This window comes from Eschscholzia californica, unplaced genomic scaffold (assembly GCF_041429995.1).
Source record: "Eschscholzia californica isolate CP2 unplaced genomic scaffold, dmEscCali1.0.p SCAF_2, whole genome shotgun sequence".
In the NCBI taxonomy this organism is placed as follows: domain Eukaryota; kingdom Viridiplantae; phylum Streptophyta; class Magnoliopsida; order Ranunculales; family Papaveraceae; genus Eschscholzia; species Eschscholzia californica.
This window is the reverse complement of record NW_028238309.1, coordinates 16,988,183-17,002,638: the sequence shown is the minus strand read 5'-3', so window position 1 is coordinate 17,002,638 and position 14,456 is coordinate 16,988,183. Positions and strand designations below refer to the sequence as shown.

The 14,456-nt window shown below is 47.9% G+C and overlaps 1 protein-coding gene across 1 annotated transcript; it reads left to right on the top strand.

Annotated features, from left to right (window-relative positions):
* Positions 1 to 1,229: 1,229 nt before the first annotated feature.
* LOC147556579 (uncharacterized) lies at positions 1,230 to 3,246 on the top strand. The gene is made up of 4 exons (XM_086664298.1): positions 1,230 to 1,827; positions 1,911 to 2,048; positions 2,132 to 2,487; positions 2,580 to 3,246. Exons 1-4 carry the CDS (start codon positions 1,230 to 1,232, stop codon positions 3,003 to 3,005), a joined length of 1,518 nt encoding a protein of 505 aa, XP_086520424.1. The 3' UTR covers positions 3,006 to 3,246.
* The last annotated feature ends 11,210 nt before the right edge of the window (positions 3,247 to 14,456 follow it).

Genomic DNA, 14,456 nt, shown 5'->3' with positions numbered 1-14,456 from the left:
AGAGATGGTCGGGTTGACCGAAGGAAGAGGAGCTGAGGCGGGCAGGCGCGTCCTGCCCTGCAGGAGCGCGCAGGGCAGGAAGCTTCCTGCCCTGTCCCGAGCAGGTTCCTGTCCCGAGCCTCTCTCTCTTTTTTTTTTATTATTTATTTATTTATTTATTTATTTATGTATATAATATATATGATACGTATATATTGGAGAAGGGTACCTGAAGTTTTTGTTCCCGGATCGTTGGTTTGGTTCGACAAGTAAGCCGGTTCGGCACGTGACGACCAGTGTCGTTCGTTCGACCTTGAGTCTTCGCAAAATTACCCCGCCAAGTTTTGCTCTTACTGGTGGCATCTCGTCCATAACGCCTTTGAAGGTTCTAGAGGAGCCGTGTAGCAATGAGATGTGTCGGACGACGTGGTCCGCTTAACTTGCTTTTCGACTCATATATAAGGGGATGAGGGGTCTTGGACCCTTGTGGTTTGTTGGAGTCATTTTTTGGAGTGGAGTTTGGAGAAAAAGCTAGGAGAGAGAAAAACTTGAAGATCTTGAGGTAATCTTCGAATTTTTCTTCAGCGTTCTTCGTGTTCTTCGTATGTTGGTAGAAAAACTCATATTTTGATCTCCTCGACAACAATTTGTAGCATGTTTTCCGTATTTTGATCTTGTGGTAGCGTAGGGTTCCACCAAATCATGTTTCCTGCTTGCCATGTTAGTATAGTGAACTTGACCCATGCATGCTAGAAAATGTGTAACGGCGGGGTAGAATCACGCCAGGCTTGTGGTAGTCGTGCAAGCTAGGGTAGGATTCCACCAAATCATGTTTCTTGCTTGCCATGTTAGTATAGTGAACTTGACACATGCATGCTAGAAAATGTGTAATGGCGGGGTAGAATCACGCTAGGCTTGTGGTAGCCGTGCAAGCTAGGGTAGAGATTTCTTACCATGACTATGTGGGCTAGGGTTACGTTTGCCTTGCTTTACTCTTGTTGTAGAATTCGGCCAAATTGTGTTCTCTGTGTGCTTTGTTAGTGTAGCGAACCTAACATATCCATAGCAGAATATGTGTGGTGACGCGGTAGGACCACGCTAGGTAGAAAAAGTGTAATAACAGGGCAGAATCATGCTGGTCTTGTAGTTTCCAAGTTATCTAGGGTAGGACCTTGTTGCCGCCACTGCTGGGGCTAAGATAGATCCTTGGTAGGAGTACCTTATTCTTACTCGAACGTGTGCTCCGTAGGATGGACGAACGGGTAGGCGACTCTTCTAGTGAGTACGCTGGGGCTTCGACACAAGACGGGGTTAGTTCGCGTGTTCCTGCTGGGCGACCTGTGGTGTTGATAAACCCTCCATCTGCTATTACCAACACATGTCTGAAGAGAATCAGGAAGAAATATAAGATACCTAAGGATGTGAAGCTTAGAGCTCCCGGGCCGTCTGAATTGGTAGACGGTGATACGCCAGGTTGGGTTGCTCTGTACAAGCATTGCTTCGAAACTGGCCTCCGGCTTCCAATCCCTACCTTGGTGTACGACATCATTAGGCGATTCGAGATTCACCCGTCCCAGCTGATGCCCAATGCTTGGAGGGTGCTGCTGTGTCTCGACCAGTTGGCTGGGCCGGGTAGGGTATTGCATGGAGAGGATGTGTCTGCATTCTACCTCCTGAAACTCGACAAGGGTCGGTATCAGTTTCGCATTCGAGATGGTAGGACCCATGTGGTGACAGGCTTGCCTACCAGCGAGAGGCGGCGATACGACCGGTACTTCTTCGCGCAGGGTCCTAGCTTGTTTGGTGGGCGTGACGTGTCGTGGATGCCTCCGGGGTGGAGACTTGCTAGTGAGTGATATTTATTGTTTGTTTGTCGATGTTGACGCGAGTTTTGTCATTTCCTGCCTTACCTGGTCCGTTGGTTCATGTAGATAGCGGGCAGGGCAACGAAATTGACTTTGTAGCACGGGACGCTGTTAGGCGTTTCGACTTCTGCCTGGCTCTTAGCCCCATTGAGAGGCATTGGGAGGTCATACTTGGCCATAAGAGAGTTGACGAAGTGACCCTTGGTATGTGCTTCATCCTTTTTGCATCTCGTTGTTCCGTTTTCTTGCTTTTGGAGCTTCTAAAGTATGTGCTTATTTTCCTTCAGAGGACGTTATGCCGAAGAAGAGGTATCGTATGCCCGAGGTTCCTGGTGCTAGAAAAGCAGCTGCCGCAAGTGCGGCAGTGTCGCCTCCTCATCCTCTGCGCATCCGTCTCAGGCCTTCTGCCGCTCCTTCCCCTTCTGTTGCAAGTGCCGAGCCGCTGCCTATGACCGTGGCTCCCTCGGCGGGTAGCGGTGGCAGTGTGGTGCATTTCGAGGTGTCACCCCCATCGTCAGCGCTTCACGATTCTTCTTTCGTGCCACAGGTGGTCCCTCAGTTGCTCATGGAGTGGGACAGGCCAGGTTTTAGGGAGATGGGGTATGGCGGGACCATGGAGTGGTCTATGACCCAGGCTTATCGGGTTTGTATTCCTTCTTTCTTACTTAGGTGTGTTCAACATTCCTCGTATCGATTTGTCATCTAACGTTGTGTTTTTATGTGCTTCCGTCGCAGGCTTTGTCTGGCATGGGTCATGCTAGAGATCTTCAAAAGGAGCAGATTAACGAGTGGAAGCAGAAATACCATGCAGAGCATCTTCTCGTCGAGGAGAAATCTCGCCTTGCTGAGGAGCAGACTCGTCTTGCCGAGGAGCAGGCTCGTCTTGTCGAGGAACAGAGGCGCCTTGCTGAAGAGTTCAAGGGCAAGTTGAAGGTGAAAACAGACGAGTTCGATGAGGTGGTGGAGGATCACGGGGCGCGGGTACAGATACATGCAAGGGGCATGCTTATGCGGGAGTACGTGGCGGGGACGTACCTTACCGACTGGGATCCGGCTGGCACGATTGCGCTTCTCGACCAGCAGGAGGCGGAGGATAGGGCGATCGAAGAGGCAGAGCAGGCTCAAGCTAGGGCTAGAGCGTCGGGTAGTCGTGCCCGTTGAGTTGTGCTACCCTTGGGCTAGCTTCTTCCACTGAGTGGTAGTTAGATTTTCTTTCTTTTGCTTGCCCATGGGGCTATGTCAGGAATACTGTGTCGTTAGTTTGTGTTAAACTTAGACTTTCGGAGGGCTTTAGTATCCCTTGTTGCCCATGGGGCGTGCTAAACTTTTGTGGGGTTATTCCCCTTGTTACTCTAACTTCTGGGTTTGACTTTTTTAAAAAATGAAGCTAGAATTGCTTTAACTATGCTTTATTAATGACTTGTGAATTTAGTAATCATTGAGTACAGTAATTCAATAAAAAGTGCAACAAGTATGTAATAGGACAAACAGTGGTGTTCTGGGGCAGCCTTAGGACAAGGAGTGGTGCTCCAGGGCAGCCTAGGGCTGGGGTAAGGAGAGGCACACATCAGGGTAGCCTGAGTCGTCGGCTGCGCACACTTTGTTAGTCTTTGGTGGAGTCGTTGATCGACGTTGCATGTCTTGTTGAGTAGAGGGTAGGTTGTGCCCCGCATTTTGCTTTGTACTACTCCGACCCGGGCAGGGATATGCATGCCAACGGCGGGGAAGCGTCATCTGGGCAGAGGTGTCGAATCGTCCGTGTGAACACTGTCTTGCCATTTATTGTCCCCCCAGCCTAAGTTTAGAGTTAATTTGCTCTGGACTTAGGCTGTCATTTTCGTTGGCGTCGTAGGATGGAGAAGGTTGTCCTTTTCCAGCTTGTCCAAATTCGCCATTAGATTGCCGACCATGCGCGCTGCAAGAGGGGTGGTCGATGGCAAATGCCATGGACCTTCGGAAACTCGAGTTAGTGAGTTTTTTTACATGTTAAAAAAAAAATAGCCAGAGGAGGTAGAGGTATGTGGTACTCTCCCTTAGACAAAGTCTTGGACCATGCTTGTCCTGTTATCCTCGTCGACATCGTAGGATGGGGGAAGGGCGTCCTTCCCCAGCTTGTCCAAGTCTGCCGTTAGATAGCCAGCCTGCACACTGATGGGTGGTCGATGGCAACGCCATCGACCTTCAGAAACTCGAGTTAGCACCGTCCTGAGATGACAAAGGAAAAATTATGTAAAGGAGGTAAGGGCATGTGTTACTCTCCCTCAGGTCGGACTAGGCTTGTTCTGGGCTTAGGTCGTCATCCTTGTTGATGCTGCAAGGTGGGAGAAGAGTGTTCTGTTTCCAGCTTGCCCATGTCTATCGTAGGATAATCAACCTGTACAGAAAAGAAGAAAGGGTGGTCGATGGCATTGCCATCGACCCTCCGACGCCCAAGTCAGTAATGTTCTGAGGAGAGAATAGATAATGGACAGAGGAAATAAGAATATGTGGTACTCCCTGCTCCCCTCTGAGGGGTTCGGTGTGGGCATGTCGTATGCTACCGAGTTATACTGGGGCCGCAACTGCCCTTATGCTCCTTGGTCTGGGAGTTGAACCAACTTCACCAGGTGTGTATATCTACGCTGGTAGACCAGCAGGTCTAATGGGGTGTGTCCCATTTTTTTGTCAAAAATCCTGTCACAAAATGGGTGAGAGGGGCAGTCGGTGGCATGGCCACCGACTCTCCGATGCTTAAGTCAGAACAAGTGTTTATTAGAAGCGGTAAGTAAAGTAAGGAGGTAGGGTTAGAAGTGGTACAACTTTAGATGAGTGGCGTTCCAACTGTTGTTGATATTGAGCCCATCTTTTGCTTGGAGCTTGTATGCTCCCTGGCCTATCACCCTGGTGATTAGGTAGGGGCCTTCCCAGTTGGGGGCTAGTTTACCTGCTCCAGCCTCTCTGGTATTCTGGAAAACCTTTCGGAGCACCCAGTCACCTACTTTGAAGGTACGAGCTCTGATGTTCCGGTTGTAATGACGGGCTACCTTTTGCTGGTATGCTGCATTCCTTATTACTGCCATATCTCGGAGCTCGTCGACCGTGTCGAGGTTGTGGTTGAGTTGATCCCAATTTGACTCTTCTGTAGTCCATTGACAACGTACTGATGGTACTTCAGCTTCTACTGGTATGACTGCTTCAAAACCGTAGGCTAGGGAGAAAGGAGTTTCGCCAGTTGGGGTTCTAGCAGTAGTTCGATACGACCAGAGAACCCCTGGCAACTCGTCTGCCCAAGCCCCTTTAGCTTTTTTGAGCCTTTTCTTCATAGTTTTCATGATGGTCTTATTAGAAGACTCTGCTTGTCCATTAGATTGAGGGTAGCGTGGGGTAGAGAAGCTAAGCTTGATTCCCCATCCCTTGCAGAAGTCCTGGAAGTCGAAACTAATAAACTGGGAACCGTTGTCGGTAACGATCTCCTTGGGTACCCTGAACCTGCAAATAACATTTTTCCAAATAAAATTCTTTACCTCGCGGTCTCTGACCTGGTGGAATGCCTCAGCCTCGATCCACTTGGTGAAGTAGTCTGTCACGGCTAGCATGTAAACTCTCTGCCCTGGAGCAGTGGGTAGTTTTCCCACGATGTCCATACCCCACTTCATGAATGGCCATGGTGAGAGTATGGAGTTGAGTTTTTCTGGAGGTAAATGGGAGGAGTTGGCAAACCTCTGGCAACTGTCGCAATTCCTGACGTGACTTATAGAATCTGCTCGCATGGTAGGCCAGTAGTAGCCGGCTGTGAGGACTCGACTGGCTAGACTACGGCTTCCTGAGTGGTTGCCACATTCTCCTTCATGAAGTTCGGCTAGCACGTATTTGGCTTCCTCTGGAGTAACACATTTGAGATAGGGTCCAGAGTAGGACCTTTTAAACAGTTGACCTTCCAGCATGGTGAACCTAGCTGCTTTTGCTCTTAGTCTACGAGCCTCATTCTTGTCTTCTGGTAGCTCGTCGGTGGTCAAATAACTTATTATTGGTATCATCCAATTGTTGCTGGAGTCTACACTTGCTACCTCCAGGGCAGGATTTTTCCATGTGGCTGGCCACTGGAGGGTAACTAGTGGGATTGACTGCTCTGACTTGGCTGGGATCGATGAGCCTAGATTGGCTAGGGCATCAGCATGCCCATTCTCCAGTCTGGGTACCTGTGTTATGTTGGCCTCTTCGAAGTCAGCTAACATACCTTTTACCTTGGCTAGGTAAGCGGTCATCCTGGCATCTCTGGTCTGGTATGCTCCTTGCGTTTGGTTGACTATCAGTTGGGAGTATGACTTTATCTCTAGCCTTCGAACACCCATTTCTTTGGCGAGAGCTAGCCCGGCGATCAATGATTCGTACTCGGCTTCGTTATTTGTGGCTTTGAACTCACATCTGACGGCACGCTGGATTTGGTCTCCCTCAGGGGATTGGAGGACTAGCCCTAGCCCGACCCCATTCATGTTACTGGAGCCATCAACCGACAGGGTCCATTTCAGCTTTTTCTGCTCTGCAAGACACAATAACTCCTTCTCGGCTTGAATTAGAGTACTAGGTGTAAAGTCGGCTATAAAGTCAGCCAACACTTGGGACTTAATCGCGGTACGAGGTTGGTAGGAAATATCATGCTCGCTTAATTCGACAGCCCACTTGGTCAGTCTACCAGATAGCTCTGGTTTGTGAAGCACATTCTTTAACGGGAATGTAGTAACTACGACTATCGGGTGGCACTGAAAATATGGTCTTAGCTTCCTGGTAGCCATCACTAAGGCCAGTGCAAGTTTTTCTAGCTGGCTATAACGGGTCTCTGCATCAAGCAGGGACTTGCTAACGTAATAGACGGGTAGTTGCTTACCTTGTTCTTCCCGTACTAACACTGCACTTACTGCTGTTTCGGAGACTGCTAGGTAGACATACAATTTTTCTCCCTCCTGAGGCTTGGATAGCAAGGGCGGAGAGGTCAGGTACTCCTTCAGTTGCTGGAGTGCCTCTTCGCATGCTGGAGTCCATGCAAATTCTTTGGCCTTTCGTAAGGTAGAGAAGAAATGGTGGCATTTTTCAGAGGAACGTGAGATAAAACGGCTGAGTGCTGCCACTCGACCAGCTAGTTTCTGCACATCTTTGATGCATGTGGGAGAAGGGATGTTCATCACAGACTGGATCTGATCTGGGTTGGCTTCTACTCCTCTGTGGGTCACCATGTACCCCAAGAACTTCCTTGAAGAAACACCAAAGGAACACTTAGTAGGATTAAGTTTCATATTGTACCTTTCTAGTACGTCGAAAGCCTGCTGGAGATGTTTGAGATGTTCTTCAGCCATTAGAGACTTGACTAGCATGTCGTCGATGTAGACTTCCATGGTGTCCCCCAGCATGCCTGCAAACATTTTGTTTACCAGTCTCTGGTAGGTTGCCCCTGCGTTCTTCAACCCGAACGGCATGACTTTGTAGCAGAAGATGCCTCTTTCTGTGATGAAGGCAGTCTTTTCCTGGTCTGCAGGGTGCATCAGTATCTGGTTATACCCAGAGAACGCGTCCATAAAGCTGAGTAGTTGGTGGCCTGCAGTGGCATCGACAAGCATGTCGATGTGAGGTAGCGGGAATGAATCCTTGGGACAAGCTTTGTTCAAGTCTGTGAAGTCGATACAGACTCTCCACTTCCCATTTTTCTTCTTTACCACGACTACGTCAGCCAACCAGTCGGGGTAGTTGACTTCTCGGACAGACCCATCTTCGATCAGCTTCTGAACTTCCTCATTTATTACCTTGTTTCGTTCTGGAGCGAATTTTCTACGCTTCTGTCTTACTGGAGGATGGCAAGGATCTACCTGCAATTTATGTACCATTACCTCAGGGTCGATTCCAGTCATGTCAGCATGAGACCAGGCAAAGCAATCGTGGTGGGTTGTGAGGAACTCGACGAGCTTGCTCCGTAGGGTAGGATTGAGCTTAGAACCAATCTGTACTTTATGATCCGGGAAGTCTGGGTGGATCTGGACTTCATCCAGCTCTTCCATACTTGGGCAGTCTGGATCGGTGCTACTGAGTTTCTCCTTCTGTAATTGCTATAAGGCTGACTTCGGGGCTTTCATTGCGTTTTTGTAGCAATTCCTTGAGGTACTCTGCTCCCCTCTGATCTCTCGGACACCCCAGGGAGTTGGGAACCTGAGCACCTGGTGGAACGTAGATGGTACTGCCCTCATGCTGTGGATCCATGGCCTACCGAGTATGATATTGTAGGCAGAAGGGCAGTCCAGTACGACAAACACAGTGCTAAGGTTGACTCCTCCTGCGAAGACGGGAAGTGTGACTTCTCCCAATGTGTGTTTCTGTTCTCCAGTAAAGCCTACCAGAACAGTAGAGCGTCGACATATGCAAGATTCATCTAAGCCCATACCTTGCAAAGCATTCAAGAAAAGTACATTAGTGGATGAACCATTATCTATCAAAATACGCTTAACTAGAACATTTGCAATATTAAGAGAGATAACAAGAGCGTCATGATGAGGGTTGACGAGCCCTGTTGCTTCATTGTCTATGAAGCTTATTGTCTGGTTGGTGTAGGCATGAGGAGTAGCTTCTGTAGAGTGGGCTAGAGGGTTGGCTGCAATTCTAGCACTCCTCTTGGCTGCAGAGTGGCTAACTCCACTCACTTCTGAACCTCCTGAGATTACTAGACACGTCTTCGTAGGAATCGGCTGCTCTGGTTCCTTGACTTGGGTGTCTCGTTGTGTCAGGGTACTCTTCCCTTTCTCTGTCAACAAGTCGGTAAGGTGGCCTCTTTTCAGCAACTCTGCAACTTCTAGCCTGAGGGCTATGCAATCTGTAGTGTTGTGGTCGTGATCTCCGTGGAACTCGCACCACTTGGTTGTGTCTCTCTTCTTGCCAGGAGTCTTTGTCTTCCCTGGCCATCTTACAGTACTGCCCATGCCCTTCATAACCGCTACTAGTTCGACTGGTTCAATGCTTAGGTTGTACTCTGGAATCCTGGTACGAACGGGTCCTTGAGGCTTCTCTGTTGGGCGACCTGATGGAGGGTCAAGTGGCCTTCTGTTCTCCCTAGGAGGGCCGCGTCTGGAAGTTGGGTAGGGCTCCCCTGGTCTGCTATCTGTTCTCCGATCTGGTCGTCTAGAGCGACGGTCCCTGTTCCTGTCATCATAAGAATAATATTTATTTCGGTGGGCTTCGTCTTCCTCCCACCGAATTTCTACCCAAGCGCGAGCCAGGGCATCCTCCATGGTAGTGCAGTTGAATTTAGCAAGCTCCTTGTACAGCTCGCCTTCTGGTAGTAAGCCTTTTCGGAATGCGTCAACTGCAGTCTCCTGGTTGCAGTAGGGAATCGATACCTTCTCTCGGTTGAACCTCCCTACGTAGTCTCTGAGTGGCTCGCCCCTTCTCTGGTGGACTCGGTAGAGATCGCCAGATAGCTTTTCTAGTTTTTTGCTACGAATGTGTCTGTGAGCTGGGCAAAAGAGGCGATCGAATTGTTGGGCAGATTTGTGTACCACTGCAAAGCTGGACCAACAAGGCTTGAACCGAAGCTCTTGCACATGCATGCTTCTCTGAGATCTCTTGGTATTGCAGCGGTGAACATCCTCTGCTTATATGATGCGATGTGATCGTCTGGATCGGAAGTTCCATCGTACATCCTCATGTTAGGGAACGAAAACTTCTTAGGCATTTCTACCAAGGCAATAGCATCAACGAAAGGTGAGTCTGCGTAGCTCTGGGGCAGACTCTTCCTTAGCGGAGCAGGAACTCCAGGGATTCTGGTGATCATTGCCTCCATCTCTGCGAGTTTCCTAGCCATGATCTGCTCCAGAGGAGTACCTGTAAAAGACAAGTTTAGGATGTCAGCTTGCGAGTTAAGGTTTGTCCCACCTGCCACAGTGTGTGAGGGGGGAACAGTAAACATTGAAGAGGAGAAAAGAGGAGCAGCAGTAGAGTGTAAGGGCAGAGTAGAGTGTAGGGGTAGAGCAGAGCTCTGGAATGAAGGCAGAGGCATCATGAAGGGTGTTGTAGAGCCAGCTTGAGTTGCAGGTAGTGTTGTAGAACCACTGACAGTAGCCGATTGCATGGGTGGTTGGCTGGAAGAACTTCCTGGCTCTGGAGTGAAAGGTTGCATCGAAGTAACAGGAGCTCGAAACCTTAGCCCTGTTGATCTTGGTACAGAGAGCTCGGTGATCTTCTCTTGAAGTAGCTGGTTTTCTGCTCTCACCAGAGAATTCTCTTCTTCTAGAGCTTTGAACTTTTGGGCATTCTCCTGTATTTGGGCTGTGAGAGCAGCTATCTGTGCTGAAACATCGATCGGAGTGGCTACCATGTCATCTGCCATTGCAAAGGTCGTCTTTGATGGTTGTTGCTGAGGCCCCACGGTGGGCGCCAAACTGTGGACGGGTAGAAAGTCACACGGTTAGAAGGATCGTCGGGTGGGCACCAGCAACTAGGCTTCGGGCCTTCAAATAGACGGGTTGACGGGCAGAAGGTCGGTTCTGGTAGCCGGGTAGACGGGTAGGCAAACATCAGAGAAGGAGACAGCTACTGTCGGGCTAACGTCAGGGTAGAAAACGGGTACCGGTAGCCTGTAAACCTGCACAAGGGAAACACAACCGTGAAGTCCAAGGGGGCACCGGAGATGGTGTCGGCCAAGGACCCTCCGACGGTCAAGTCAGTAACTTAGTTCGATGTAATAAAGTGAATAAACCGAAGATAGAGTTACTAATGATGGTAGAATCGTGGTAGCGTCGGGGTGGCACGACTCGTAGAGTGGCCGGAGCTCGGTTCTACGGAATGGTGAGTTGTGGTAGTTTCTGGACTACGTAAACAGCAGAGTAGACTTCTGGTTATGGAAGAGTAGGATTCTGCTTGCGGAAGAGTAAACCTCTGCTTGCGGAAGGGTAGTCTTCTGCTCACAGAAGGATAGACTAACGGAGAATGAGAGAAACGAGAAGCCTCTAGCAAGTTCCGATGTGGTTTCGTGGAAGCTTCTAACCGGAATCTCTGCCTTAGGCTAGCTTTAGACCAGTGGTCGTCGGGGTAGGTGATTCGTAGCCGGAGCTTAGTATAGAGTGAGTGAGGTGATCGGAGTAGAGCTTCTAGAGTGCTAAGTAAAGAATAAGTAAGTAGTTTTCGAGTGAGAGTCTGATCCCTTTTCCAAGAGTGAGGCTTCCTCTATTTATAGGGTGTAGAGGATAGTAACCGCTCTTGGGGGCGCAGGGTTGTTGGATCCGCAATAGTAGGATCACACTAGACTGCTTCCGTGGCCGTTGATCTCTTGAGAGAGAAGGGTAGCCTTACGATACCCGTTGCCCTAGCCTGTTCGTTGCCAGTAGAAATAGTCCACCACTCCTTTAAAGTAGCGCAAGACTCGGTCTTCTACCACGACCCCAACGTGTAGCAGAATGCTAGGATTGGACTGACCCAATCTCTAACAATTTGGCCACGTGTACGCACAACTAGCTGGAGTGTGGGTGGATCGTCATGGCAGACTTTATCTCGGCATGCCAGGAGCGTGGGCTTGGGTAGGCCTGCTTAGAATTTCTGGGCTTGCGAGGCGTGTTGGGCTTTCGGTGGGCTTCCTTGCTAGACCGTAGAGGCTACTGAAGGCACCCCTCATATGTTACACGAGGGTGGGCGCATAAGGAAGGCCCAATGCTGTTTTTTGCCAATACACTAGTAAACAAATGTTAATTAAATTCATATTTCACTCGCTGTTATTAATGAGTTGAGCCACCCAAGTCAGGTTAATGTTCATAGGATTGGGGATTGGAGGGGGATGGTCCGGGATCCAGTAATCATTCGAGATAGCAATATGAGTGCCCTGATTAACTTCCAAGAAGGTGAAGCTATTAACTTGGTTAAAATGCTTGTGGATGGATTTCCAAAGCCAGGAGTGATTAGGTTTAGGAGGAGTTAGTTTGAAAGCGTTCGGAAAAAGTTTTGGCTTTGAGAAATTTCACCCAGAGAGCTTGAGGGTTTTTTATCATGCACCAAGACAGTTTGGTGAGGAAGGCTTGGTTGTCTAGATGAAGAAGGCGGAAGCCTAGACCTCCCAATTTGCTTGGGAGGCATTTAGAGGGTCAGTTGATGGTGTGGCTGGTTTTGGATTTTCCCCCACCCCAGAAAGACCGTTGAAGGGTCTCAATTCGGTTACTTATGTCTTTTGGAAGGGCAGAGCACTGGATTTGGTATCGGGGAACAGTCGTTGCTATTGTGGAGACAACAAAAGAGCGACCTGCTTGGGATAAAAGGTTTGTTTGCCATTTGGACAATTTATTTTGGATTTAGTTGAGAATAGAAGAGAAAGTTTGCCTCTTGTTGGCAGCAATGAAGAGGTTTGCGCCTAGGTATTTGTCTAGGGTTGAATATTGACGAAAATTGAGACTGCGAATGATCATTCTTTTGAATTTTGGGTGTGAATTTTTTGAGAAAAAGATGGTGGATTTCACATAGTTGATCAGTTGGTCAGAAGCAGCACTAAAGCCCATCGTGGCTAATATGGGCTTCTCTAATCACTAGATTCAACTCATTCACTTTTGCCTGAAATTCCTCTCCGATGGATGTTCTTATCAACGGTCGCCCGAGTCCTACATTCGAGGTTAGCAGAGGACTTAGACAAGGGATCCCTTATCCCCCTTTTTGTTCGCAATTGCTACGGAAGACCTTAGTCGCCTCCTAGAGAGCAATGCGGACCCAGATCGTTTCGTCGGTTTCCCTGTCCCTAATTCCAGTTTCATCGTCAAACACCTTCTTTTCGCAGACAACTGCATCATCTTTGGCTATAATACGCTAGGGAACATTTATAACCTTAAACAGGTCCTAAACATAGAAGTCATTTTAGAGACAAAGATGTCACTGTGCACAACACAAAATGTCATTGTATACCGCTTCTTTCAAAGTGTATTGCTTCAGCTGACTTAGAACATCTCCAACCCCAACCTGTCTTAGGCCGAAAAAACTACTTTTTAACCCAAAATTTTTCAGCCTCAACTCAACCTCAAAAATTCAGCTCCAACCCAGCCTCTCTTGAAGCCGAAAATTTGAATTTAAAATTTCCCAACTTACTTCATAAGTTTGATTAAACAACATTGATTACAACTAATAACTAAAGATAACTAGAAAGAGTTTTTTGGATCTCTTGGAAGACCGGTTAAAGAAATTGAAAGAAATAGAAAATTTGAGATTGGGATGAGAATGAATGGGTTCAACCCCAACATGATCGTTGAGAGTCCCCAACGGTCATGTTGGGGAATTTCAGCCGACCCTTATCTTAGGGTCGGCTGAAGTCGTCGGTTGGGGCCAAACCCCAATCGACTATGCTTGGAGTGCTCGACTGAGGCCAACAATTTGAATTTTTGCAGTCTGGCACAGGTTGGAGTTGCTTTTAGAACAATGTTCTCATGTGTCTGACACAAATGTCGGATGGCACAGACATTTTCATACTATCTTCACATGATGTTTTTGCCCCCAAACTTACTTTTACACTAATAACTCTTCAAAATTTATCGTTGGTTTACATAGCATTGAAGTATAATTTACAGAATATGATATTTGAAGAGCAGTGTTTTGGTATTTATTGACAACTTTTGGATAATACCCTAAACGTATTTATAAGTTACAAAAAGGAGTTTCATTCTTATTTCCTTAAAAGACAACCCATAAATCTTATAAACTTCCAACGGACAAAAACCCTAGAAACTACATCTCTTTATCACCGTTGTAGTCACTTTTTTTCCTGTGAGCTCTCTCTCTCGTACATTTCTTATGAGGGTTCCGTCGTTTGAAAATCCAGACAAGGGTTCTCCTTTGTCTGGTTTTCCAGACAAGGGGACTTCCTTCATCTGAAAACCAGACGAATGTTCCTTTCGTCTAGCTTCCGGGTTTCCTTTGCCTGGATTTTCACACGGGGGCTTTAGGGTTTCGTCTCTGTCCCCTTTCTTCATCGGATCCAAACGAAGAAAGGGGGAAAAAAGTCAGACGGAGAAGAAACGAGAGGTAGAAGAAGAGAGTGAGAGAACGAGAAATAGAGAAAAATTCCAATCTTAGCTCCTTCGCCGCTAACAGCTGGTGAAAGATGAAAGAAAGGGTGGGTGATTTCGGGAAATAGAAAATTATCCGTGCTACAAAGTTTTGGGTGGAAACAAAAAAACTTTGAAACATTTTGTTTCCTCCAAACACTTCAACGTTTCAACTTCTTCTTCCTCAACTAAAATTCCAGGAACTCCCACCATATTCCGGCAACATCCACCATTAATGCGACCACCACCAAGTTCGTCTCTTCTCTCTCTATCTCTCTTTTCTTTCGTCTTTCTTTTCTCTTTTTTGTTTTCTCTCTCTCATTTTCTTTCGTGGTTTATAAGTTCAGGCGAAGGGGTTCTCTCCTTCGCCGGAACTTAAAGAAAGAAAGAGAAGCAAGGAGAGGGATGGAGAGAGAGAGAAAGAAAGAGGAGAAAGAGAGTTGTTGGCGGTCGTCGCTGGCCAAGAGCCAGTCGATGACTCTCTGTCGGCAACAAGCTAGGGAGGGTGTGTTTGGCTAATTCTTTTTTGTTTTTCACCCTTTAAAGTTTTATACCCCGGATACTTTTCTTATTTCCCCAATCACCC

Bases quoted from the DNA above. Each gene is read 5' to 3' on its own strand.
- LOC147556579 (XM_086664298.1), top strand. From the start codon at position 1,230: ATGGACGAACGGGTAGGCGACTCTTCTAGTGAGTACGCTGGGGCTTCG. The intron at 1,828-1,910 runs GTGAGTGATATT...TGGTTCATGTAG, and splicing joins TCCGGGGTGGAGACTTGCTA to ATAGCGGGCAGGGCAACGAA. The intron at 2,049-2,131 runs GTATGTGCTTCA...ATTTTCCTTCAG, and splicing joins AGTTGACGAAGTGACCCTTG to AGGACGTTATGCCGAAGAAG.